The 27,939-nt window shown below is 45.8% G+C and overlaps 1 protein-coding gene across 8 annotated transcripts in view; it reads left to right on the plus strand.

Moving 5' to 3' along the window:
- Positions 1 to 27,939, plus strand: part of PHF14 (PHD finger protein 14) — a 228,419-nt gene that overhangs the window by 11,408 nt on the left and 189,072 nt on the right. For 5 of the 8 annotated variants that reach the window (XR_005778875.1, XM_040431267.1, XM_040431269.1 and 2 more), the window contains 7 exons: positions 3,368 to 4,011; positions 5,217 to 5,361; positions 15,486 to 15,645; positions 20,717 to 20,828; positions 22,252 to 22,389; positions 25,049 to 25,195; positions 26,524 to 26,818. Coding sequence is in view for 7 of the 8 variants with exons in the window: in XM_040431267.1 (XP_040287201.1) it covers positions 3,368 to 4,011; positions 5,217 to 5,361; positions 15,486 to 15,645; positions 20,717 to 20,828; positions 22,252 to 22,389; positions 25,049 to 25,195; positions 26,524 to 26,818 (1,641 nt within the window). In the remaining variant the exon portion in view is untranslated. The remainder of the gene's footprint in view (positions 1 to 3,367; positions 4,012 to 5,216; positions 5,362 to 15,485; positions 15,646 to 20,716; positions 20,829 to 22,251; positions 22,390 to 25,048; positions 25,196 to 26,523; positions 26,819 to 27,939) is intronic. The other 3 variants (XM_040431268.1, XM_040431270.1, XM_040431274.1) reach the window with 1 other exon arrangement.

Below are 27,939 nucleotides of genomic sequence, written 5' to 3' on the forward strand. Positions count from 1 at the left end.
TGGGAAGGTCTCAGGTCCATCCAAATACAGGCCAAAAATCGCCACGTCCTGCTCCATTCGGACAATTCCACTGCGGTGGCATTTATCCAGCACCAAGGAGGAACAAGACACGGTCATCTCCAGAGGCTCTCAGACCGAATCTTCCTTTTGGCAGAAAAGAATCTACAATCCCTTGCGGCAGTACATCTAAAGGGATCCCTGAATCTCCAGGCGGATTACCTCAGTCGGCAAAGTCTGGATCCAGGCGAGTGGTCTTTGTCCCAGACCGCTTTCCAACAGATTCGGGACCGTTGGGGGAATCCCGTCCTAGACCTGTTCGCATCAGCAAAGAATCACAAGATTCAGAATTTCTTCTCCCTCAATCGAAGAGACCCATGTGTGGCAATAGACGCTTTTACCCAGAGCTGGACGACTGGCCTAGTCTACGCCTTTCCCCCGATACCAGTAATCCCAAGAGTGCTCCAAAAGTTTCAGTCCGAAAGGTGCAGACTGATTCTGGTGGTCCCATTCTGGCCCAGGAGAAGCTGGTTCGGGCTCCTCAGGTCCCTAAGCCCGGAAGATCCCATTCGTTTCGGGCCGGAGGAGGGTCTTCTAACCCAGGGTCCCATACCGCACCCCAATACCAACCTCCTCAAGCTGTCCGCTTGGATTCTGAGCAATCCCTCTTGCTAGGGCTAGGGCTCTCTGAAAGAGTAGTCAAGACCCTCTTACTCAGTAGGAAGTCCAACACCTCCAAAGCGTACCTCAAGGTTTGGAGGAAGTTCGCCTCCTGGGGCGGAGTCAGGTTCAACCAGTCCACCCCTAATATCCCGCTTATCCTGGAATTCCTCCAGGATGGGCTGGATTTGGGTCTTGCTCCTAACACATTGCGAGTTCAGGTGTCTGCCTTGGGGGCCCTCTATAATACCAGCCTTTGAGGTCCCCTGGGTAGCAAGATTCCTGAAAGCGGCAGATTGACTAAAACCCAGAGTCAGGAATATGGTCGCACCATGGAACCTCAACACCGTCCTTTTAGGACTGTCAGATGTTCCTTTGAGCCTCTGCTCTCCCTATCTATTAAGTGGCTCACTTTGAAAACCATCTTCCTAGTGGCCATATCCTCCGCAAGGAGGGTTTGCGAGCTCCAGGCCCTGTCCATACAGGAACCCTTCCTCAAGGTGCTAGACGACAAGCTCATTTTCAAATTAGACCCCTGTTTTCTCCCCAAGGTGGTCTCCTCTTTTCATAGGTCGCAAGACATAGTTATCCCGTCTTTTTTTCCTAACCCTAAAGACGAGCAGGAATCTAGATTCCACAATTTAGATGTTAGGCGTTCAGTTCTTCATTACTTACACGCCACAGAGGAGTGGCGTATCGACAAGAATTTATTTATCCAGTTTTCAGGTCCAAATAAAGGGAGGAAGGCAGCGAAGAGCTCTATATCCCGCTGGATTAGATGCACCATTTCCGAGGCCTATAAAGCCTCCGGTAGAGAGGCTCCTCCATCCCTTAGCGCCCACTCAGTTAGATCGGTCTCCACTTCTTGGTCTGAAAGAGCCTCTGCTTCGATAGAACAGATCTGCAGGGCAGCTACCTGGAAGAGGGCCCACACCTTCACCAAGCATTTATAGGGTGGATGTGTTTGCTGACGAGGACTTGGCCTTTGGACGTAAAGTCCTAGGTGCTGTAGTCCCCCCCCCTAAGTTACTTTGTTAGTTCTCAGTTTGTGCTGTCATGGAGACGACTGGGGAAATGAGTATTACACTCATCGGTAATCCAGTTTCCTGGAAGTCTCCATGACAGCACAACTTTCTCCCGCCCTTGTTTTTTCTTTGTCAATAGACTATTTGGCTAGTTTTACGTTCTACCCCTTGTCCTAGTCCTGTTATAATACACTGGCGATGAGGGGTGGGGGTGGGGTTTTTAACCTCTCTGTGTGCTTTTTCCTGTCCTATCAGAGGAAGGCAATCTCAGTTTGTGCTGTCATGGAGACTTCCAGGAAACCGGATTACCGGTGAGTGTAATACTCATATCTGCTCAGCTCCTTCTGCTGTATAACATACAGACCGCAACGCATGTCCATGGTGTTTTTTTTTTCAAGTTCATAAGTTAGTGGAAATTTCAGATCTAACTTCAGGGACAACACTAATGCAGAGCTTGAAGAAGATCCCTCCTCCTTTAATTTGAAATATCACCTATCCTAACATAGCTCCCACAGATTTGTTCTCGCCCACATCCCATCACAACATGGCATATAAATTAGACGTAGGCAAATCTGTCAAGATTTGGTTTGTTTTTAGGTTTGTCAAATTTTTTAAAAAATTTGGTCCAGACACAAATCAATTTTGCTGGAACCAAAATTAGAGAGAGAGAGACTTTGTGGAGGACTTTTTCTTTTCTTTGTCTCTTTCTCGGTCTCTCAATTTGCCAGAAACAAATCACAAAAAAATGTAGTTTGAATCTGAACTTTTTGGGAAATACGGGACGAATTCTGAACCGGTACAATTAATTCACTCATCCTTAGTATAAATATTTACATGCATTGTAGGTGCGTGAATTAGATAATTAATTAATGTTTAAGAAAAAACATGGCAGAATAATGTTATTTTTGCTCCCCCCCCAAACGAGACTAACTTAATTAAATACTAATGTGTGTGTGTGTGTGTGTGTGTGTATATATATCTGCTAAAAGGCTGCATTGATGCAAAAATAAGAATGGCGGTAGGAAAAAAAAATAAAAAATTATTTTATTTTTGTTCTGAAGGCCAAAAATGACTTAGAGGTTTTCCAGGATTTAAATACTGGTGGCTTGTCCTGATAGGCCATTAATATCTGATCGGTGGGGGTCCAGTGCCCCACAGCCCTACCTATCAACTGTTCTGCAGTGGCTCCAGTGATGGAACTTCACTGCTGCATCCATTTTGTAGTGGATGGAATCGGTTACTGGAACACTGCTCCCATTGAAGATACTGTGAAACAACTGATACGACAGGGGTGCAAGCTGGTAGTTGGACCTCTGCCAATCCGATATTAACGGCCTATCCTAAGGATAGACCATGAATATTAAGATCACAGAAAACCCCTATGGGACCCCCCAATTCAAAGTCGGAGGAAGCTGTGTACAGCGGTTACCTTTACAACTGGAATCTAGTAGGTTTGGGTCCCCAGTATAGTTATGGTAGTCTCCATTAAACCCCTTCAATCCTGGAATCCCCAAGTAGGTATCTCGTTGAGGGACATTGTGAAAACTGGTTTGGCTATTAGAACCTTACCAATTCCAACCTCCAATACAGCGATGCGCGTTATGAGTTTATTCTTTACCAATCTTGTAATCTAGTATGGCTTTATCCTCTACTTTTCGGACATTGTGTATGTGTTTTATTTGCAGATTCTGAAGGCAGCGCCATTGGTAGCGATGATGGGTCAAAAGACAGCGGTGAATGCTCTGGCACTGACTCAGAAGACAACTTAAAGGAGGAAGATATGTCGATTGTTGTCCCTAAAGAAGAAGAAAGGCGGGCCCTCAAACAAGAAGATGCCGGTACAGGTTACCAAAGGAATGAAGACAAAGCTACAGATGAGCAGCCCAGGAAAGACCACACAAAGAAAGACGAGACTGACAAACAACAGAAGGAGAAACCTCCCGAGGCCGACGTTGCTACTGACGAGCAAGCAAGTGAACCCAAGAAATGGAACCTCCGAAGGAACCGTCCACTGCTGGACTTCATCACCATGGAAGAGTTAAACGCGATGGACGACTATGACAGCGAAGATGACAATGATTGGAGACCCACAGGAGGCAGGAGGAAAGGAAAATCTTCTACCGGGGAGGGCAGCGACGGGGAGGATGATGAAGAAGAAGATGGGAGCGAAGATGAATCAAATCACCAAGACGGCAATAAAGACGACAGCTGCAGTTCAAGCGACGACGAAAGGAAGAAGAAAAAAATCAAGATTCCCAGTAGGAACAGCGGTGATGATGAGGAGCTGACGAATGACAGCTTGACATTGTCTCAAAGCAAAAGTAATGAGGTAATTTATAAAGTGTCCTGACAGGTTCATCAAGATGTGAGGAGCTATAGAGAGCCGATCCTTTTATTATTACCTGTATATACCTTTATAGTCACTGAAGGTTTCAGCTTTCCATCTTAAAATTACCAATTGTCTGCCTGATAAAAATGTAAAAAAAAAATGCAAAGGGAAGATAACTTACCTGCTTCCCCGCGCTGGCTCCTTCTACTGCAGGCCTGCGGTGCTCCGCTGGGCTCCCTCACTGTCAGCACCCGGTTTGACATTGCCAAATGGTCACATGACTCAAGGGGAGACAGACACCGTCACAGCCTCCGGTCGGCTGCCGCGATGTCAAACCGGATGTTGACATTGATGGAGCCGAGCATCGCAGGAGAAGGAGCGGGGAGCCCTGAATCAGGTAAGTCCTCTTCCCTTTACAGGTTCGGCAGAATTAGGGGGCGGGGGTTGCCAAAACCCTCCAAATCTTGCACAACCCCTTTAAAGTTGTCTCGCTTCAGCAAATAGCATTTATGATGTGGAGAAAGTTCATACAAGCCACTTCCTAATGTATTGTGATTGTCCGCATTGCTACATTTTTTTTGGGCTGGATTAATTTCTCCATCACATTATACACTGCTTTTTTTTTTTTTGGTCCATGGTTACGACCACCCTGCAATCCAGCAGCGGTGGTCGTGCTTCACACTGTAGGAAAAAGCACCTACCTCTACAGTGGCTGGGACTGTGGGAGCGCACATAGGCTGGTGCTTTTTTTCTATATTGTGCAAGCACGGCCACCCCTGATGGATTACAGGGTGGTCATAACCATGGAAACGAGCAGTGTATAATGTGATGGAAAAATGAATCCAGCCAGCAAAGGAAGCAATATGGAGAATCACAATACATTAGTAAGCGCCTTGTATTAACGTCCTCTACATGACAGATTGTAAGCTCTTGCGAGCAGGGCCTCGGCTCCTAGTGTTTCAGTTGTATATTAGCCAGTTACTTTTGTTTTGTAGATGAACCCTATGAATTTGTAAAGCGCCCGCGGAATATGGAGGCGCTATATAAATACATATTATTATAAAGTAAAGCAAGGACAGGCAGCAAATAGAATTACGTTGTTTGGTCGCCTTTTTTAGGTTAGCCGCGACAGGTCCTTATAATATATACCCGTGTTGTGCAACATTATGGCGCAATTCTAATTTCACTTCTTGAATTTTTAATAGGACTCGCTTATCCTGGAGAAAAGTGACAAGTGGTGCTCCCAGAAAATGGATCACATATTAATATGCTGCGTGTGTCTAGGGGACAATAGTGAAGATGCGGATGAGATTATCCAGTGCGATAACTGCGGTATCACCGTGCATGAAGGTAACATTCGGCTCCATTCAGTCTCCTGGGTGTCGGGGTTCTGTGGGAGGTTAAAGGGATAGATTCACACAGGATGTAGAAAGCAGCAGAAACATCAGCGGATCTGCTGTAAACGCGGTGTTGAATCTGTGGTGAAATCTACTGTACGAGAGCTATGTGGGTTTTGCTGCAGATTCACATAGGATGACAATGGTTGCTATTGCAGTCCTCGTCGGGGGGGGGTTACAGCTTTTCAGCCAGTGTATTTAGACTCCTAGCACATGTGAAATTCCACCCAGCACTTCACAATCCTTTAGGGTCCTCATTCAATTTCGCCTCAAAATGTAATGCAAAAAATGCATAAACGTGAAAGAGGTTTGACCATCTCCGACATTGGTGTCAGCTGTGCTGTACTTTCTGACACCTGTTATCATCGCCAGCTCTACAGCCGCTCTTCAGTGGGATCGGAGCAGACACATACCACACCCATTCCGAGGGCCGTATGAATGGGTCCACACCTGCTCGGTGCTCCAGACAAAAAAAAAATAACTAGGATCCATTGGCTCCTAAACAAAAAAATGTAGTCACCAAATTACATTTTTTAGTCGCCAAATTTAAAATGCATATAATAAAAAATAAAAAAAGGGACTTGGAGAAGTTGAGATGCAGGTGACAGTAGTGAGCCAGCACTACATATAGGAGAATACAGCACCACATACCTCTTACATCCAGGGACATCTTCTGGGGGACAAGGTGACAAAAAATGGTGAATTGCGCAGTTGTCAGTTTTTTTTTCTGTTACGGCCTTCACCGAGCGGAAATATTTTTTAATATCTCACACTTTTTCGGACGTGGCGATATGTAATATGTTTATTCTTTATTGTTTGTAAATTTTATATGTAAAATTGGGAAAGGGGGCGATTTAAACTTTTAGTATTTTGTTTTTTTTTTTTTTTTTTTTTTTTACTTTTTTTTTTTTTACTTTTTATTTAATAACCATTTCTTCCCTTAGGGGGCTATAACCTGGATCTTTCAACCCTTGTCCTATTCACCCTGATAGATCTCTATCAGGGTGAATAGGATCTTACACTGTCCCTGCTGCCCTGTGCTTTGTGCACACAGCAGCAGGGAGATTACTGTGGCAGCTAGGACTTCAGTAGCGTCCTGGCTGCCATGGTAATGATCTGAGGCCCAGCAGTGTAATCTGCCACTGCCACCAATGGAGGGGATGGGCCCCTGTGGCCACCATATAACAATGAGGGGGGGGGGGGGGGCTTGTGGCCAGTGATAATGGGGGGGGGGGCGAGGGGCTTTGGGAGCGCACTGCACCACCAATGAATGTAATTAAAGAGGTTCTTTCATGGGTCCAAAGAATATGAACTTAGTAGCAGGCTACATAGAGCGGCGCCCAGGGATCTAAGTGCACTTACTATTATTCCTGGAGGAGGAGATGCCAGTGTCTCTCCTTCCCCCTGACAGGGGGGAAAAAAACCTCCCTGGCTCTGCGCTGTGATTGGACAGCGCTGCTGTCAGAGGGAAGGGGAGAAACTGGCGTCTCCTCCTCCTTCCTCTGAATGCTGAAAATACCAGGGGCCACAGAGGGCGAACAGAGCGACGCCCAGGAATAATAGTAAGTGCACTTAGATCCCTGGGCGCCGCTCTATGTAGCCTGCTACTAAGTTCATATTCTTTGGACCCATGAAAGGTCCTCTTTTACTCATTTATACAAGTGTCAGCAGCGGTATCACAGACCCGGCCTCAATAACAGGGCATGCGATCTGCGGCAATTAACCCCTCAGCTGTGGCACCTGAGGGGTTAATTGCCACGGATTGCATGCCCTGTTATTGAGACCGCGTTCCGGGTCTGTGATACCGCTGCTGACACTTGTTTTAATATGTTTTACATCCATTGGTGGCGCAGTGGCCACAGCTCCTCCCCTCCTCCTCCCTGCTATCTCCCCATTGGTGGTAGTGGCAGTCGTGTCACAGTGGAGAGGGAGGGACTCCTTCCTTCTCCACTGTGCAGTGTGCTAGTGAAGAGAACGTAGGCTGCGCAGGAGCGCGGCGGTACAGTCGAAGTCGCAAGTGGCGACAAGACTAAAAAGTCTTGTCGCCATCTGCAAATTTTGAGGCGCATTGGCGACCGTTTTGGTCGCCATCTGGGGCCCTGCCGCTCCGGAATTTTGCGGAACGGGTGCGGACCCATTCCTTTCAATGGGGCTGCAAAAGATGTCGAGCCATGCTTTCCCAGCCCCCTTCTGCCTGCAGTCGCATGAGGACAGGTTGAATGCCAGGGATGGAGGAGCAACTGGGTCAGATTGAGTCAATCTGCAATAAAAACACATGTAAGTGCTGTACATTTGTATGATGTCTTGATTATGCCACTTTGAGACATATTTGGTGGTCTAATGTTGCCAACTCTTAATGGTCTGGGTAGTAAAGGGGGTCATATTTAATTTATTGGGAGTTTAGGATGGAAGAGGGAGTTAATATTTAATTCCCTCTTGGGATTTTGTCTACTTCCTTTATTGTCTTGAGTAGGGGCTGTGTCTTTGATTCCCTAGTGATCTAGGGTAGGAAAGGGTTAATATTTAATCCCCTGGTGTTCAGGGTTATGCCTTCTTCTTTGGTGGTCTAGGGTAGAAGAGTGTTAATATTTATTTCCCAGGTGGTCTGGTGTAGAAAAGGGTTACTATTTAAAGGTGTATTCCCATCTGAGACAATGGGGGGCATATCGCTAGGATATGTCCCTATTGTCTGATGGGTGCGGGTCCCAGCACCTATGTCGGACACGGAGCGGGGAAAGTGGTGGCTGGAGAACCCCGGCATCCACCAAGCGCTCTCCCCATAGTGGTGAATGGGAGTGCACCGCGCTTGCGCAGCCACTGCTCCCATTCACTTCTATGGGGCCTAGTGATATGCCCCAATTGTCTCAGATGGGAATACCCCTTTAATCCCCTGGTGTTTGGGTTTATGCCTCCTCCTATGGTGGTCTTGGCTGAGGGGTTACTATTTGAGTCCCTGGTGGTTTGGGGTAGAAGAGGGTTAATAATTCCCTGATTTCTGGGGTTATGCCTCCTTTCTTGGTGGTCTGGGGTAGAAGAGTAAACATTTACTCCCCTGCTGTTCTAGGGTAGAAGGGTTAATATTTAATTCCCTGGTGGTCTGCTGTAGAAAAGGGGTTAATGCTTATTTCTTTGGTGGTCTGTCGTAGAAGAGTGTTAATCTTGAATTCCCTGTTTTTTGAGTGTAGGCCGGTTTAGGGTATTGCCTTATTTTTGGTCCACTATTTTAGGGGCGTTAATACCCCAGCGAGGGGCAGGGATGGGGCGGACTGTGTGGTTGGTAATTATGGTATTGCATTAATGAATCAGAAAGCTCAGGATGAGCCTGAGATAAGGAAAGGATTTTTTTTTTTTCTTTCCCTAAACTAAACCCTACTTAAGACATTGTTATCCGGCAGGATCAGTTTGAAGGATGAAAGCCTCTTTCTCGAGCTGTCACTCTCTGTTAGTGCCATGCGGCTGGCGTTGGTATGTCATGTTCGCAGAGCCCCAGCCGCATTGTCACTGCTTTTGACGTCTTGATTGCAGTGTGTCTACAGAAATCTGTCTTGTGCATGTTCTCGCTCTCGTCAGTGTCCTCCGGTTTTTCGGCTGGTGCGAGACCTTACTCTGTAACCTCGATGAGCTGAATAAGTGCTGGGGTGCGGTGCCGCCGTCCACGAGGTCCTGCCAAGGCATGAAGGCTCTGTGGCCGCTGTCATGTCCGAGAAGTGACCTCAAGGCTGTCACTTAAAGGGAACCTGCCCTGAAGATGCAATGAAATGTCCATCACAGAACTTGCAAAGCAAATTGAATTTTCTAAGATCGATAGCAGAAGACGGACCCATTAGGAAATTCCTCCGATTTAACCCCTAAACCAGTGATGTACATTTGTGCCATTGTTCGCTAGGGAATGCATGGAGCGTGCTCAGGAGCGGAGATCATGCCATACAATGCAGGTGCCGACTGTGTCACACACCTGCAGTGGCCAGGACTGAGGGTAACTTAATCCCCTTCCCAGATCGCCCCCTGCAGTGCTGGAGACCCATTGAAGGCCACTTCCAATTACGCCCTGCCATAGACTGGGTATAATAAGATATTGGTAAAATCAATATTTTAAAAAAACACCCCTTCTCCCATTTATCATATAAAAAAAAATTTAATTGGTATTTGCCACATCAAAAAATGTCAGTAATATTATCTTGTTTAGCCCCCATTCACATGAGCGTATCCGTGTTGCAGTCCACACGGATCCGCAAAATACGGATGCCGTTTCTTTTCATTCCACATTTTTTTTCAGTCCCATCAGTAGAAATGGCAATTCTGGTCTGCAAAACGGACAAGAATAGGACATGTTCTATAATTAGCGGAAAGGCCGCACAGATGTGGGCACCACATGGATGACATCCGTGTTTTTTTGAATTTTTTTGTGTGGACCCCATACAAATGAATGGGAAGAGTCTCCAGCAAATAAATGCCTATTGGACACGGATCCCAAATGCGGTCGTGTGCATGAGGCCTGATCCCGCAACAGTAAATGTCATAAAAATCCTACATTCACATCTGCGTCAGAGGCTCAATTCGGGGCCTACATCACAGAATTCGTCCTTACCGCCTCCTCCATCCCGAATCTGCTCTTTTCATAACCTTGAGGGAACAGATATTCTAGTACAGGGATCGGCAACCTTCAGCACTTCCAGCTGCTGTGAAACTACAACTCCCAGCATGCACACTTACTCAGCTGTTCTTGTAATTCCCATAGAAGTGAAAGGGGGATTCTAGGAGTTGTAGTAACAGCTGGAGTGGTGGAGGCTGCTGATCCCTTACGTTGTATCCTGAATGGACCACCAAAATGTCCTCCAGTCTGAAGCTGGCCATACACCTTCACTTACTGTCAGATGAACACTCAGTTGGTCAACAGCCATTCCTCCCGGCTCTCCTCCGTCTGGCTCGGCCAAGCATTCATGTGTTTTCATCGCTGCCAGACACCTTTGGAGGCGCCTTATCTTCCCGGGGAATAAAGGATCAGACGTAAGAGTGTCTGTGCCCAGCATCCTCTGGGGAAGAGTTAGAAGGGCCCTATACATATAAGATAGTTTGCTGGTGAGGCAGAAATCAGCGGGTTAGCCCACTAGTGTTCTCGTTGTGTATTGGGGCTTTAGGCCCCATTCACACCACCATGTGGCTGCTGTGCTCGTGTTGAGGACTGCAAACAGCGGGTCCTCAAAGCACAGGCACCGGCCATGTGAACTCCTTTTTGCACTACCGACCTATTGACTTAAATGGGTCCACGATCCGCAACTTACAGCAAAAGATAAGAAATGTCCTAGACTCCTATCTTTTGCTGTATGTTGCAGATCTCGTACCTATTTGAAGTCAGTGGGTCAGCACTGCGATGCAGAGTTGACCCAGTCGGTTCGCGTGTTTTGCGGAACTGTTTTTTTTGCGGTCTGCAACACGGGCACAGCGGCCATACATTCATGTGAATGGGGCCTTAAAAGGGGTTGACCAATCTCGGATATTGATGGCGTATCACTAGCATCCCTAGGTCCCACTTTTCCAGAGCAAGGGTCCCAATGTGAAGGAGAGCCCACTCCGCATGTGTGGCTATTCGCTTGCTCTGCTATTTTCTGAACTCTCATAGCGGTGAGCAGAAGGTGGCCACGTTTTCCCAGTGCCCTCTTCTTCATGCCTGTTCTGGAGATACTAGGTACGGGTCCCACCTCTGGGACCAGCTATCGGACATTGATGAACATGGGAATACGCCTTTTTAACTCTTGTTCCTCTCCAGTCCATTCTCAACTCGGTTACTGTACCGGCTCTTTTCTCTACCAGTCCCTTCACCGGCTACCCATCAACCAAGTACATGTCAAAATATCGACATCTCTGCCCTGGTCTCCTGATACCCCAGTACATCACACTCCCTCCCTTCATCTAAACCTTCAAAAGCAATCTGCAGACCTCTTCTTCATCAAAGCTTATACCCTGCAATAAAGCTTCTAACGCTGCACAACTGTATAAGCAGCTTCTACCCTCACCGACCATCTCGTTCTCTCGTCCCTCGTAGATATTAAAGGGGTTTTCCAAGATTTTCTGGATAGATCAGTATCTGATCGGTAGGGGTCCGACACCTAGGACCCCCGCCGATCAGCTGTTTGAGAAGACACCGGCACCCCTGTGAACACTGCGGCCTTCTCTCTGCTTTTTCTAGGCCACTGATGGCACGTTCATCAATCACGTGGCCTAGGAGCAACTCAATCCCATAGAAGTGAATGGGGCTGAGTGCAGTACCAAGCACAGCCACTACACAATGTACGGCGCTGTGCTTAGTAGGCTGCGAGAAAGTGGTGGCACTTGTAAGAGCGCCTCTGCCTTCTCAAAACAGCTGATCGGTGGGGTTCCCGGGTGTCGGACCCCTACCAATCAAATACTGATGACCTATCCAGAGGATTGGTCATCAGTAAAAAAAAATTAAAAAAAAATCTTGGAAAACCCCTTTTAAGCTCTTTGTGGCCCTTGCAGTTCCTCCTCAGTACCAGTCTATCGCTCAGTAAGCTCAGGTTTACTGTAATTGTTGTTTCTATTGTTTATTCATATCATGTATGTAAACCCCTCTGTATATGCAACACTCAAAGTTTTAAAGGGCACCTTAAACCATTAAACCAGGCATACTTCCTGGCAGGTTTCATCCTGCTGATTAAAATGATGCCCGTCTTGTGAAAATTGGTTGCAGCATTCCTGAGAAAAAGGACTTTGATTCTTTATGCATCTTAGGACTTCAGTGTACCGAGGGGTGTGGCCTGGCCTCTCCGTGCTCCTCAGCTTCCCAGGGTTGGCCACACCCCTCTGTGCGTGGAAGCCCTTATAGGTGTAAAGAATCAAAGTCTCTTTTCTAGGGAACGCTGCAACCAATTTTCACGGGACAGGTATCATTTTAATTAGCACAATCAACTCTACCAGACAGTATGCCCGGTTCAGTAGGGTTAATCCTGCTGACAGATGGTCTTGAAGTATAATTATAAGTGGCCACAGATGGGCCAGATCCTTCAGTGCTTTGGCTTACAGATAGCTGTTACAAATGTGATGGACCCCTCATCATAACATCAATAAGTCCTAATAGGACATGTCCACCCTCAAGTTATGACCATAGGTGGCGTCTTCATTGCTTGTCCCTGGTTCAGTGTATTGAGCTCGTCTTCTGTCCAGAGCAAACGCCATTAGGCGCCATACTCCTTTAAACGCGCCCGGTCCTCTCCGCCTTGCCCAGTAACCTATACATTTATTGTCACTCTGGTAACTGTGTGAATTGACAGATAATTCTGCACCAATTTTATGTTCCGAAAAGCAATTACAAGGGTAAATTCACAACATATAATTTCAGGGAGCAGATGAATAAAGAACATTTGTGTGCCGGACAAATTAATATCAAATAGTTCAATTTACGCATTCATGTTTCATTTCTTTTATTGAATGTTAATATTTCCCAATTACTATTCCTTTTTGTCCGTGTTATTTTGTGCTTGAGAGGAAAATAAACGCTTTTCAACCTCGGAGCAAAATGTGTTTCATTCGGAGAAAACTGTGTCCTGGTTTAGTTATAAAAAAAAGCAAAATAACAAAGTAAATTACTTTTACTTAACCATTTACATGGGCATTTTTTCCAATTTGTGGTTTGAAAATGTTTGCACACGGGCACACTAAATTTACGTTTTGTGTCGCTCAGTTAAATTTTTATGCATGCGAACCATTTTAGTTTATGTCCAGAACTGCAAAATTGTCTTATTTTTTTAAATGCAGTGTATTACTTAAATGGTGTTGCACCTGAGTTACATTGTGTATTATACTCCAGAGCTGCACTCACTATTCTGCTGGGGCAGTCACTGTGTACATACATTACTTATCCTGTACTGATCCTGAGTTACATCCTGTATTATACTCCGGAGCTGCACTCACTATCCTGCTGGTGGAGTCACTGTGTACATACATCACTTATCCTGTACTGATCCTGAGTTACATCCTGTATTATACTCCAGAGCTGCACTCACTATTCTGCTGGTGGAGTCACTGTGTACATACAGTTGCAAGAAAAAGTATGTGAACCCTTTGGAATGATATGGATTTCTGCACAAATTGGTCATAAAATGTGATCTGATCTTCATCTAAGTCACAGCAATAGACAATCACAGTCTGCTTAAACAAATAACACACAAAGAATTAAATGTTACCATGTTTTTATTGAACACACCATGTAAACATTCACAGTGCAGGTGGAAAAAGTATGTGAACCCTTGGATTTAATAACTGGTTGAACCTCCTTTGGCAGCAATAACTTCAACCAAACGTTTCCTGTAGTTGCAGATCAGACGTGCACAACGGTCAGGAGTAATTCTTGACCATTCCTCTTTACAGAACTGTTTCAGTTAAGCAATATTCTTTGGATGTCTGGTGTGAATCGCTTTCTTGAGGTCATGCCACAGCATCTCAAATGGGTTGAGGTCAGTACTCTGACTGGGCCCCTCCAGAAGGTGTATTTTCTTCTGTTTAAGCCATTCTGTTGTTGATTTACTTCTATGCTTTGGGTCAATGTCCTGTTGCAACACCCATCTTCTGTTGAGCTTCAGCTGGTGGGCAGATGGCCTTAAGTTCTCCTGCAAAATGTCTTGATAAACTTGGGAATTAATTTTTTCTTCGATGATAGCAATCCATCCAGGCCCTGACGCAGCAAAGCAGCCCCAAACCGTGATGCCCCCACCACCATACTTCACAGTGAGATGAGGTTTCGATGTTGGTGTGCTGTGCCTCTTTTTCTCCACACATAGTGTTGTGTGTTTCTTCCAAACAACTCAACTTTGGTTTCGTCTGTCCACAGAATATTTTGCCAGTACTGCTGTGGAACATCCAGGTGCTCTTGTGCAAACTGTAAATGTGCAGCAATGTTTTTTTTGGACAGCAGTGGCTCCCTCTGTGGTATCCTCCCATGAAATCCATTCTTGTTTAGTGTTTTACGTATCGTAGATTCGCTACCAGGGATGTTAGCATATGTCAGAGACTTTTGTAAGTCTTTAGCTGACACTCTAGGATTCTTCTTCACCTCATTGAGCAGTCTGTGCTGTGCTCTTGCAGTCATCTTTACAGGACGGCCACTCCTAGGGAGAGTAGCAGCAGTGCTGAACTTTCTCCATTTCTAGACAATTTGTCTTACCGTGGAGTGATGAACAGCAAGGCTTTTGGAGATACTTTTATAACCCTTTCCAGCTTTATGCAAGTCAACAATTCCTAATCGTAGGTCTTCTGAGAGCTCTTTTGTGCGAGGCATCATTCACATCAGGCAATGCTTCTTGTGAAAAGCAAACCCAGAACTGGTGTGTGTTTTTTATAGGGCAGTTGTAACCAACACCTCCAATCTCATCTCATTGATTGGACTCCAGTTGGCTGACACCTCACTCCAATTAGCTCTTGGAGATGTCATTAATCTAGGGGTTCACATACTTTTTCCACCTGCAATGTGAATGTTTACATGGTGTGTTCAATAAAAACATGGTAACATTTAACTCTTTGTGTGTTATTAGTTTAAGCAGACTGTGATTGTCTATTGTTGTGACTTAGATGAAGATCAGATCACATTTTATGACCAATTTCTGCTGAAATCCATATCATTCAAAAGGGTTCACATACTTTTTCTTGCAACTGTACATTACTTATCCTGTACTGATCCTGAGTTACATCCTGTATTATACTCCGGAGCTGCACTCACTATTCTGCTGGTGGGGTCACTATGTTGTACATACATTACTTATCCTGTACTGATCCTGAGTTACATCCTGTATTATTCTATAGAATAGTGAGTGCAACCCCGGAGTATAATACAGAATGTAACTCAGGATCAGTACAGGATAAGTATTGTATGTACACAGTGATTTCACCAGCAGAATAATGAGTGCAGCTCTGGAGTATAACTCGGGATCATTATGGCATTAACACAGTGAATGATGGGTGATAACTCCTATGGGTCGCTAGCAACCAGTCGGTTACAAACGATGCTGATGAAGCAGAGGGGTCTGGCGGCTCTGCAGGGCTGATAATGATTCATTCTCGTTTCAGGCTGTTATGGTGTCGATGGAGAGAGCGATTCGATCATGAGCTCGGCCTCTGAAAATTCTACTGAGCCCTGGTTTTGTGATGCCTGCAAGTGCGGCGTGTCCCCCAGCTGTGAGCTGTGCCCGAACCAAGATGGTATATTTAAGGAGACCGATGCAGGAAGGTGAGATGGTCCATGAGTCGTCTCTTGTATGTTCCTTGTGGATTTTGAAGGATCTAATAGAGGAGGAAGGTTTGCTGCTTAGCTGTTCTGTTTTATTTGGATGCAGCTATGGTCCTTGACTAGAGCTTAGCTCCATGATCTCGTGTCACCTCAATGGCTGCTGCTCTGTCCTTCTCTCATGCTTTACACTGCATCTTTCCTTGTTCTGACTGTCGGTGCACAGAGAGCTGATATCCATTGCAGTCAGGGCGAGGTGACCCCTTATAGTATTAAAGAAACTACTAAAGAGATGATTAGGCACATGAGCGGAGGAGCTGCAAGAAGGGAAGAGCTCCGAGCTAGAGGATTTACTTTAATTATATCCTCTGTAATTTTTCAATGGGGGCAGGTGATCACAGGGGTTAAAAGGGGTTATCCCATGACAGATGAATATCGGACATCCTATAGGACATGACAACCTCTTTCAAGCAAAGCTCGAACCATCCCTGCGCCTCACGTGGATTTCCTCCTTCGTTGCTCTGCTACATTTATTATAAGCTGGCACCTGAGGGGGCATGGCCTTTCTGCTGCAGCACTCTCCCTCTCACAGCTCAGTGGGGAGCGTCCTTTCTGCTGCATTTCTTTATCACCGCTCAGGGGGTGTATCCTTTCTGCTGCTGCTCTCTCCCTATCGCAGGGTCCTTTCTGCTTTAGCTCTGTCACTGTAACAGTCACAGTTGGCAGTTGAAAGATAGAACTGAGCATGTGCGACCACCTTAGGTGAGGTGAACCGAGAAATTAGAAAAGAAACAAACAGCAGATGGCGCTATACAGATCCATTTTTATTTAATAACTCAGTGGCTAAACAATTTTTTATTTTTTATTAAATCCAATTACAAAAGTATTCAGATTTAGGGGCTGGTTTGAAAAATGTAGAATATTATTAGCGGGGCAACCCCTTTTATAGAAGCCACACACAGGTCAATGAGCTGCTGCAGGGGCTGTTTTTGCGGCAGAGGGTGGTCTTCGTGTGACAATTCTTTATATTTGCTTTATGGAGCGGACCCCACTCAGCAAATGTGCATGCTTTTCCACACTGGTCCACATGTAATATGCATTCAAATATAATGGGGCTTATACAGTAGCCTGATGCAAAAGGTAATACATGCTTTAAAAAAAAAAAAAATATATATATATATGTGTGTGTGTGTATATGTGTGTATATATGTGTGTGTGTGTGTATATATATATATATATATATATATATATATATATATATATATATATATATATATATATATAGGTGTGTGTGTATGTGTATATATATATATATAGTCCAGCTCTCTACACCCTTGTGGTTTTTGTTGTTCTTTTTTTTTTACGATGGGCCAGTCAGTCATCTGACGTAGATTCCTCTTCTCGCTCTCTGTCTAATTCAACATCTGTCATCATAGCTGTAAGTGAAATAGATGAGAAACTAAAAGGATGGATTATTCTTCTCTGATTACCCAATTTGTCTTAATTACAAGATTTTGGACCATGTGCCACCAAAACAAGCAAGCAAGGCTAGGCGGCAAGCAGCTGATCTGCACTCATTTGGAAGAGACTCTTCTTAAAATAAAAAAAAATGGATTTATTTTTTATTTGTCAGTCCTGAAGTGCAGACTGAAATGTTAATTATATGAAAAAATACAAAAATATTGAAGAAAATGATATACATTAGGCTCTGCTTGCATCTGCGTTTTGGCTTCCATTTATAATGATGGATGTCAGCTGTTCCGACAGACACCACTGACTTCAGGGTCATGTTGCGGTGCGCGCTATTCATTCATTCAGATCATGGTGTCGAATCCCGCTCTGCTGCTGGCATGCAATGATTCAATATGGATGGCATTAGCGATCGCTCCTCCCCTTACTGAGGAGGAGATCGCTGCATGTAAAAGCAGCAGTCTCCTCCGCTTACGAACAGGCGATTGCCGGGACGGAATGCTTCCCTCTTGACAAACGCCATTAAAATCTGCAGGTGTAATATAAGCTTAAGTCATGAATATCTTTTCATGGATAGCCCCTTTAAAGGAGTTGTCCTGTTCTAAGGTTAGGGTAGGCCATCCGTATCTGAACAGGAGGGGACGCGGTCCTACACCTCACACCCCTGCTGTTTCAGAGTAGCTCTGATGCCAGAACAATACAACTCCTTCTATTGTGCAGTGGATGGAGCAGTTGACGGAGTTTGTAACTGCTGTTCTGCTCCCATCAGTGGGGGAAGCTTTGCACTTATCAGCACCATCCGGTATGCAATGAACAGAGCTGTGCAGTTTCGGTGCTACAAGGTAACAGCTGATCAGTAGTGGGTACTGGATGTCGGACTCCTACAGATCTGACCTTGATGGCCTATCTTGAGGTTAGGCTATCAATATTAAAATCCTGGATACCTCTTCAAGTCTATGGGCACTGTTGGAAACTTTTTATTTTGTTGCAGTGTACATATTTTCGGTTAAAAAAAACCAAACATTTTCAACATTTTTTTTTTTTCTGTACATACAAATTGTTGTGTACATTTTTTAGCCATACATATGCACAAAAAAAGTTCACCAAAATGTCCATAGCATTTAAAGGAATTATCTAGTTTCACAATTTTTTAACCTGCCCAAGGATCCCAATTTCTGCATGTTTTTGCCCCACATCCGGGTTTTCCATGTCAGCACTTTCCTTCCCCTTTTCTAAGCATCACTGCAAAAAGGCAGGATGTTTACAAGCAGAACTTCCTGTTTACTTCAGCTTCCTGTTGGGTTTTCTAACCAATCCCAACATGCTTTGCTCTGTAATGTTTCTCAGGATTTTTTCCGTCTAGATAACATGGAGAGGGAAGGTGTAAGGGGCATGACTATTGTAGAAAGTATTGTGTGGCAGGTGGAGCAAGTCCCGTGAAACATTACAGAGCAATGCATACTGGGCTTGGTTAGAGAACCCAACAGGAAGTTCGGCATGGTTACATTGAGGCCAAGAACTGGGGAAGGAAAATGCTGACTTGGAAAACTGGGATATGTTAGAAGCTGATAAAAAGCAGAAGTTCTGCTTGTAAACATCCCTAGGATAGATGCAGTGATGCTGAGAACAGGGTAAGGGTACTTTCACACTAGCGTTTTTCTTTTCCGGTATTGAGTTCCGTCCTAGGGAGAGCATTCCGTTCAGGATGCATCAGTTCAGTCCCTCTAACGTTTTTTGGCCGGTGAAAATACCGCAGCGTGCTGCATTTTTCTCTCCGGCCAAAAATCCTGAACACTTGCCGGAATACCGGATCCGTCTCACAAATGAATCCGTTTGCGTCCGGATTGCCGGATCCGGCAGGGCGGTTCCAGCGACGGGAACTGCCTGCCGCAAGTGTGAAAATAGCCCAAGTAAAGTGCTGACATGCAAAACTGGGATCTGTTCATATGGAAAACCAGGATATGTTCTAAACTGATGAAAACAGGAAGTTCTGCTTGTAAACATCCTGCCAGGATGCAGCGATGCTGAGGACAGGGAAAGTAAAGCTGACATGAAAAACAGATATATGGGGCAAAAATACGCAGTGATTGAGGTACTCTTGGCAAAAAATGTAATTATGAAACCGGTAGAGTCCCTCTAAGACCAAACTATAAAAAAAATAAAGTGAAAACCTAAACCAATTAAAAAAACTGAAAAAGACCATAAAAAAAAATAAAACACAAAAGGCAAAAATAGTAGGATCTAGGAAAATAGCATTTTTTTACTACGAGCAGGGCATGCACAAAGCTATTGGAAGAAGGTCAGTATGAAGGATTCAGCCAGCTGGTAGGTTTATCACAGTAAACTCCTACAGAGTGAAGCAGCATTTAATATACCAGTGGAGCATGAACAGAATGTGCAAATTAAATTGAGAAGCAGCTGCTTGTTGAAGATGTGTATCTTTATATTGAACTCTGCAGGATACGTACCCGAGGTTGTATTAACCTACTATCATACATCTCGGGGAAAAAAGCTAAATCCCCCGGCCCTGGCTTTTATATTCTTTTTTTTTTTTTTATATTAAGGGACATTAGGCCGAGCAGCGGCAGCTAATTCTGCCTGTCTTAGGTTCCCCCTCATAGATATGTATTACGCTGTATCATTTATCGGAGCCAATTGTGTGGAACGTCAGGGAAAAATTACATTTATGCTAGGACGTTTTAAGCGGGTGAGCAGATCATTGCTTGTGTTATTTTTTTATATATTTTTTTTTTATGTTTTGAGGATGGGAAATTTTGCTTTTCTGGTTTATTTAAAGGACCATTTATCCTTATAGGCCTTATAATTAGACATTTTGTTCAATGTGAACTCGTTATTTACAGGACCAGCATTGAAAATATATTGTTAAAAATCTGTGGCATGGTAGCTGTCTCTAACGAAGCTTGGCAGACCCCCTACGACTGCATCGGAGTGTCGGCCATAAAGCATTTTTCCTTGCGTCGAGCAAAAAAGGCAAAATGAAAAATGCAGAAAACAATAAAAATTAGGGAAAAAAATTAAAATGCTAAAATAAATGAATAAAAAAAAATTGCATTGGCATTTCAAAGCAAAGTGATGTTTAGGGGCCCCCCATTGAGCTTCAAAGCTTCACTTCCTTTTGCCTCGTCTCACCACTAAACTCTGCCCACGTCATGTGGCTAAGCCCCGCCCCATCCATCCCGTAAGCACCGCCCCCAATCTTGGCTTTGCCGTGCAGCCTAGGCACTTCTGCTACTGCTCTACGACTAGGAAGGTCCCCCGCCCCCCCCCCCCCCCTGCAGCTGAACCGGTGTGATCATCCCTTTCAGCCTACTGCTTATAGCTAGCTGGGGTCCTCCTGATTTCTGGGGGCCCCCAAAACATTGTCTTATTTTGTATGGTGGTAAAGTCTGCCCTCTGTCCATTTTATGATTATAATGCCGTGATTTTAAAATCTCATCCACTACGAAGTAACCTCTGGCCCATGAAACTTGTAAAATTTGGAAATCCATGACCTACACATACGTAAGAGGGTTTGAATTTTTTTTTTTTTTTTTTACTAAGTGTTGAACAATAAATTTTTTATTTTTTTTTGTCCTATTACCAGATGGGTCCACATAGTTTGTGCGCTCTACGTCCCTGGGGTCGCTTTTGGAGACATTGACAAATTACGTCCAGTGACCTTAACGGAGATGAACTATTCAAAATATGGGGCAAAGGTAAGTCCTGGCAAAAGGTACTGAAAGTAATCCGGTTAGCACCAGGTCACAGGTAGGTGTTGCTAGCGAGAAGGAGCGAACTCCACAATGACTTGAAAAGAAAATCCTGGCAACTTTAACTTGCTTGCGAGTCTTAGACTTTAAAGAGGACCTTTCACCTGGATATCCTTAATCTAATTATTATCCTACATTATAGTGCGGCCCCCACTGATGTCTTGGCATTTTTTTTTTTTTTCTAAAGAACCCCCACCCTGTTCGTCTGCTCTGCTCTCCTCGGCGCGGTTATCTTCTCCCTGGCTGTGAGCGCATCCAATCAGAGCGCCCCGCTCTTAGCCAGGGAGAAGGAGCTGCGATTTTCGCGAGAACTTGAGCTCCTTCTCCCTGGCTAAGAGCGGGGCGCTCTCATTGGAGAAGATAACCGCGCCCAGGAGAAATACAAGTCCACGCCTAGTATAACCGAGTCGCCTCATCAGCATATGAGGTGCCAAAAGATGCAGAGACCACAGTGGACGAACGGGGGGTTCTTTAGAAAAAAAATTAAGTGTCTAGACATCAGTGGGGGCCGCACTATAAGGTAGGATAATAATTAGATGAAGGATATCCAGGTGAAAGGTCATTGTGTGTACAAGGACGCGTTGCTTCATCAACAAGTGAAACAAACCGGTATACATCCGGTACATATAGGTATCAAGGTAGGTCACATGATAGTGACGTCAGACGCCCGTTTCAGGCGGTAAACGTATCAAATATATGTATCAAAATATGTTCATTTGATACATGTTTACTGCCTGAAAATGATTGTCTGGTTCCCAAAGGTCAGGATGCCCCACGATCATGAACCGAGGACATGTTCTAGTAAAATGCTTGATTTTTCATGCCTATAGGACTCTGGGGCATGTGCTGTCAATTCCTGTAGAGCAGGGATGTCAAACCCATGGCCCTCCAGCTGTTCCAAAACTACAACTTTTCATCATGCCTGGAAAGTCTACAACTATCATGTCATGCTGGGAGTTGTAGTTTTTTTTTAACAGCTGGAGGTCCAAGAGTTTGACATCGCTGCTGTAGAGGGAAACGTTGGGGTTTCCATTAGGAGATTTACAGTAGTGTGTAATACGAGCCCTACAGGTAGTCGGCAATCTGTAGTCAGGGGGGATGGGTCGCTACAGTTTTTTAATGCTCGCGGCTTTCAACACAATTAGGTAAATATCTGTCAGCGGAAATATAAGAAGTGTTTGCTTTAAAAAGCAGTTTTCTGATAGTTAATGAACACGCGATCTGCCCTTCGAAGAGATTCTTCCCATGAGATATTTTCTTTGCCTCGCGCCTCTTTTAATGGCAGCCGGCTTAAGCAAACCTTGCTAATGTCGCTCGCTCTCAGATGTGTTAAATCCAGCCTGGTAAGCGTAGATCTTATTTTGCGTAGGAATGCAGCTTCTGTGAAGATCCGCGATTTGCCAGGACCGGAGTGTGTATCAGCTGCGACGCAGGGATGTGCAGAGCTTACTTTCATGTGACTTGTGCCCAGAAGGAAGGCTTGCTCTCGGAAGCCGCTGCTGAAGAGGTAAATTAACAGACGTTCTTCTTTTGAAGATTCCTTAAGAAACTGTAATTGAAGCATAAAAAATGAAAATCCTGATCAAAAATGAAGCTGGGTGGTAGTCAGAGGGGAGAAAGGACATGGAGTATCACTGGTAAATGCTATGGGTGTGTGACTGAGATGAAAGGCCTCTCATCTGAACGGCTGCGTCTTCTGCATTTTGCTTTGCTTTGGAAAGTTCATCGGATACTTAACTTTTAATAGTGTGCAGTGGTGTCGGGGGAGCGGCTACGATGGGAGTCGTACTTCAGTACCTTGAAATTTCGGGAAGAAGAAATTGGTTTCTTGATTTATAATATATAGATGGAAATACCTTCTGTTGGATGTACAGCTTGGCCCCGTGTAGCACTTTCTCTTCTCGCCCTTGTTTTGGCAGATTGTTAGCATTTCCTAGATGTGACCCTTTGACTTAGTTTTTTGCTTTGCCCTCGTTGTGGCTTTCTTGTGTCACCCCTACTCCAGATCTTGCGTTCCTTGCCCTTGTCATAATCCTTCTCATCTTGCTCTCCTTGTGATGCAGCCTCACTCTTTTACGCCATGCCTGGTTTCCTTGTTTTGCTGCCTTGTCATCTTCCCTCTTGTTTAGCACCTTTCATGACTCCTGTCTCATGTTTGCTGCCTTTTTGCTGTCCCCATGCCCACTTACCTCCCTGTTTGCTGCTTTTTCACTACACCTCTTCTTTCAGCTCCCATCACACCATCTTTCCTTGGTTTGATGCCTTTTCACTTGCATCCTGGATGCTGAACCTTCCTCCCCTTGTTGCTTTGCCTTCTCATTTCCTCCTTCACTGGATCACCTCTCGGCTCTTCACCTAGTTGCAATGGCTTCTTCTATTGCTCTTTTGGGCTGACTCTATTCCTTTCCCATGTTCTGTGGCCATCTCATCTTCCCCTTATTTGTTCTGTCCCTAGTCGCCTCTACTTGTTAAACTGCCGTCTTACCTCCCCCATCATTGAGCCACGTCTTACCTCCTACCCTTGTTGTGCTGCTTTATCACGTTCCACTTCATTGGACTATCTTTTGTCTCCTCTACTTACTGCACTTTCTCATCTCCTTCATTAGGTGGCCCCATTATCGCCTCCCCTTGTTGCATTGCCTTTTCACCTCCCCCTTATTGGGCCACCACTTGCCTCCTCCCCTTGTTGCAATGTTTTCTCACCTCACTCTTTATTGGGCTGCTTCTCGCATACTCCTCTTGTTGTGCTGCCTTCTCACCTTCTCATTCATTGAGTCGCCTCCCGTCTCCTCCCCTTGTTGTGCTGCCTTCTCACCTCCCTTTCATTTGGATGTCTCTTGCCTCCTTTCTTTGTTGTGCTGCCTTCTCACCTCCCCTTCATTGGGCCGCCTCTTGTCTCATACCCTTGTTGTGCTGTCTCCTCACCTCCTCCTTCATTGGGCCACCTCTCGCCTCCTTCCCTTGTTGCAATGTTTTCTCACCTCCCCTCTTCATTGGGCTGCCTCTTGCCTCCTCCCTTTGTGCTGTCTCCCCTTATCCTTCATTGGGCCGCCTCTTGTCTCCTTTCTTTGTTGTGCTGCCTTCTCACATCCCCCTTCATTGTGACACTTCTCGCCTCCTCCCCGTGTTGAGCCGCCTCTTCCTTTCGTTGCACTGTTTTCCCACTTCCCTCTTCTTTGGGACGCCTCTCGTCTCCTCCCCTTGTTATGTGTTTTCCTCACCTCCTCCTTCGTTGGGACTACTCTCGCCTCCTCCCCTTGTTATACATTATCCTCTCCCTTCAGTGGGCCACCTCTCCTTTCCTTCCCTTGTTATGCATTCTCCTCTCCCTTCAGTGGGCCACCTCTCCTTTCCTTCCCTTCCCTTGTTATGCATTCTCCTCTCCCTTCAGTGGGCCACCTCTCCTTTCCTTCCCTTGTTATGCATTCTCCTCTCCCTTCAGTGGGCCACCTCTCCTTTCCTTCCCTTCCCTTGTTATGCATTCTCCTCTCCCTTCAGTGGGCCACCTCTCCTTTCCTTCCCTTGTTATGCATTATCCTCTCCCTTCAGTGGGCCACCTCTCCTTTCCTTCCCTTCCCTTGTTATGCATTCTCCTCTCCCTTCAGTGGGCCACCTCTCCTTTCCTTCCCTTCCCTTGTTATGCATTCTCCTCTCCCTTCAGTGGGCCACCTCTCCTTTCCTTCCCTTGTTATGCATTCTCCTCTCCCTTCAGTGGGCCACCTCTCCTTTCCTTCCCTTGTTATGCATTCTCCTCTCCCTTTAGTGGGGCACCTCTCCTTTCCTTACCTTGTATTGCTGCCTTCTCGCTTCCTCTCCGGGTTTGCAATGCCTACTCAACTTAGTACTGTATTCTGGGAGCACTGCAGTGTCCTGACTACATGCAGTCTTCTGCTCACCAGCGAATATCACTTTTATTCCCCCCCCCCACACACACACACACACCACCTTTTTCAACAGATTGTTTGTTTCTACTCCCGTCTGTTCCCTGCATTGGAGCCTACTTGTAGTAAAAGCATTCAGCAAGAAAGCGTGTAGCCTGTGCTGCAGGCCGGACAGATACCCGGACAGATACCACACCGCCTTTCCCCCATTCTGATGACCATTAAAGTCTGGCACATGCTGATTGACTTGTACTATTGAGCTGTATCCCTAATATCTTTCCACAGGATATCGCAGATCCTTTCTTTGCGTACTGTAAGCAGCATGCCGACCGCTTTGATAGAAAATGGAAGAGGAAAAACTATTTGGCTCTGCAATCCTACTGCAAAATGTCCTTGAAGGAGAGAGAAAAGCACCTGACGCCGGAAGCACAGGTACTAATGACTTCTTCTGTGATCTTTCCCTATGAAACAAGCGCAGCAAATGTAAATCCAGGGCTAAGGTCGTCCACTTCTGCGGGGGCCCGCGCCGTTTACCTTTGGTCACAGGAGTCTCTGAATGGGACTGTATATTTGGTCTGCATAAGATTACATAGGCTTCATTAAATCTCTGAATGTTAGTCGTTTCGTAGGGTGTCATGACCGCATTCATTACAGCTGTGCATGCATGTGCTGCCGGACAGCTTCCTATGGGGAGATCACTGGTCTAAGGTGGTTTCCAGGGACCCCCAACTAATTATAATTTTCCACATATAGAACTAGGCTTTTATAAATACATAACATTACATATCCTGTACTGATCCTGAGTTCCATCCTGTATTATACTCCAGAGCTGCACTCACTATTCTGCTGATGCAGTCACTGTGTACATACATTACATTACTTATCCTGTACTGATCCTGAGTTACATCCTGTATTGTACTCCAGAGCTGCACTCACTATTCTGCTTGTTACATTACATTACTGATCCACCGACAGAATAGTGAGTGCAGCTCTAGAGTATAATACAGGATGTAATTCAGGATCAGTACAGGATAAGTAATGTAATGTATGTACACAGTGACTGCACCAGCAGAATAGTGAGTGCAGCTCTGGAGTATAATACAGGATGTAACTCGGGATCAGTACAGGATAAGTAATATAATGTATGTACACAGTGACTCCACCAGCAGTTTAGTGAGTGCAGCTCTGGAGTATAATACAGGATGTAACTCGGGATCAGTACAGGATAAGTAATATAATGTATGTACACAGTGACTGCACCAGCAGAATAGTGAGTGCAGCTCTGGAGTATAATACAGGATGTAATTTAGGATCAGTACAGGATAAGTAATGTAACGTATGTACACAGTGACTGCACCAGCAGAATAGTGAGTGCAGCTCTGGAGTATAATACAGGATGTAACTCTGGACCATTGCAGAATTATTGTGCGTGTGGTCCAAGCAGGTATGCAAAGCAGGCAGTCTCCACTCTCTGACATCTATATGGTCAAAAAAAGCATATGGGCAGGAGTTTTCAGCGTCCTTTAGCTGTCAACCTAATAGCCATAGCCAATAGTATTACACCCCAGAGAGTGTACGCAGTAATTGATTATGGCAATGTGAACATAAATCTGATTTGTTTGAACGTCTGTTTCCAGCTGTCCCCCCCCATTATCTGTCAGCGGCCTCCTGCCTGTTTTGTGACATTCTGTAGTCTTCATCCCATTTGATAATAATAGACCCCTCAAATTGCAGCCTATAATCCGCTGATGGTTTCTTAGGGAACCGTTTCTGTTTCTCTTCAGGCTCGCATCTCCACCAGACTCCAGCAGTACAGAGTGAAGTCCGAGCTGGCTCGTAACACCAGACCCCAAGCGTGGGTCCCAAGAGAGAAGCTGCCTCGCCCGCTTACCAGCAGCGCCTCCGCCATACGGAAACTTATGCGCAAAGCAGAACTGATGGGGATCAGCACAGACATTTTCCCTGTGGACAATTCAGACACGACCTCCAGCGTCGATGGCCGAAGGAAGCACAAGCAGCCCGCTCTCACGGCCGACTTTGTCAACTACTACCTGGGTAAGATGACCTTGTGTTACCAGGTGAATGGGACTGTAGAGCGTGTGCGTGTGTGTGCGTGTGTCATACGTGTAGTAATTAACCCATTAAGACCAGAATATCTCGCTCTTAAATGAGCAGACACTTAAGAATTTTGTGCACATGGAGCTTTAACAGTCCTATTTTTTTGGGACTATTAAAATATATTTCTCGCCCAGTTTCCTTGGGGGACACAGAAGACCTTGGGTATAGCTCATCTCCATAGGAGGCGTGACACTAAGTGAAGACTGTTAAGCCCCTCCTCCACAGCTATACCCTCAGCCTGGAGAGAGAGACTGCCAGTTTTTTGCTTAGTGTCCAAGGAGGCAAGACACTCCCTGTTTTCTCCTTGTTTAAATTTTGATTTTTACTTTTTTCTTTTCTTTTTGTCCCCGACCATCAGGGACAACAAAGACGCACTAGACCTCTCTGTTCTCCCAGGGTTGAGCTGCGCCAGTGCCGGTCACCCGCACTGCTGCCTCCCCCACAGAAGGCAAGGTGGATCAGGGCAGCCCAGCTCCCCTACATCCCGCCAGCGCAAGGGTCGCCCGCACGCCAAGTCCCTCTTCCAGCGTCCTGCCACTACGATGCCAGTAGCTGAAGGGGCGACCCTGCTGGAATGGACCGAGGGTGAAGACGGCTATGGTGAGAGATTGGCTTCTCCAGCCCTACGTCCCCCACCCCCCCACCCTGGTCTCCTGCGTGCCTGACCCCCCATACTGGGCCTCTGGTCCCCTGCTGGATCTACGCTGGCCCCTGTGGTGCCGCAGAGCGGCAATCTACTTCTGCCTTACCCCCCCTGCCTGGCTCCCATAGAACATGCAGCCAGTGGCTGTCTCCACAGCTAGCTGCAGAAGCGGCGACATAGTTTCTGCCCGGCGCCTGCCTTCTCTATCAGCACAGGCACCCGGTCTCTGGGTCCCCCCCCATCTCCTTACCGGAGTGTTGCCCGCTGAGTGCAGATCTCAGGGCCTGGGGCCCACTCCTGACGGCAGTGGAGTAAGGCCTCGCCTCCGGCCGGCATTGGTATTCCGGTGCGGCCGGGCGCCGCAAAAATCTTAGCCCAGGCTCCGCGGCCTGCTAGGCCGCCATTCCGGGCCCCT

This window comes from Bufo bufo, chromosome 5 (assembly GCF_905171765.1).
Source record: "Bufo bufo chromosome 5, aBufBuf1.1, whole genome shotgun sequence".
NCBI classification, from domain to species: domain Eukaryota; kingdom Metazoa; phylum Chordata; class Amphibia; order Anura; family Bufonidae; genus Bufo; species Bufo bufo.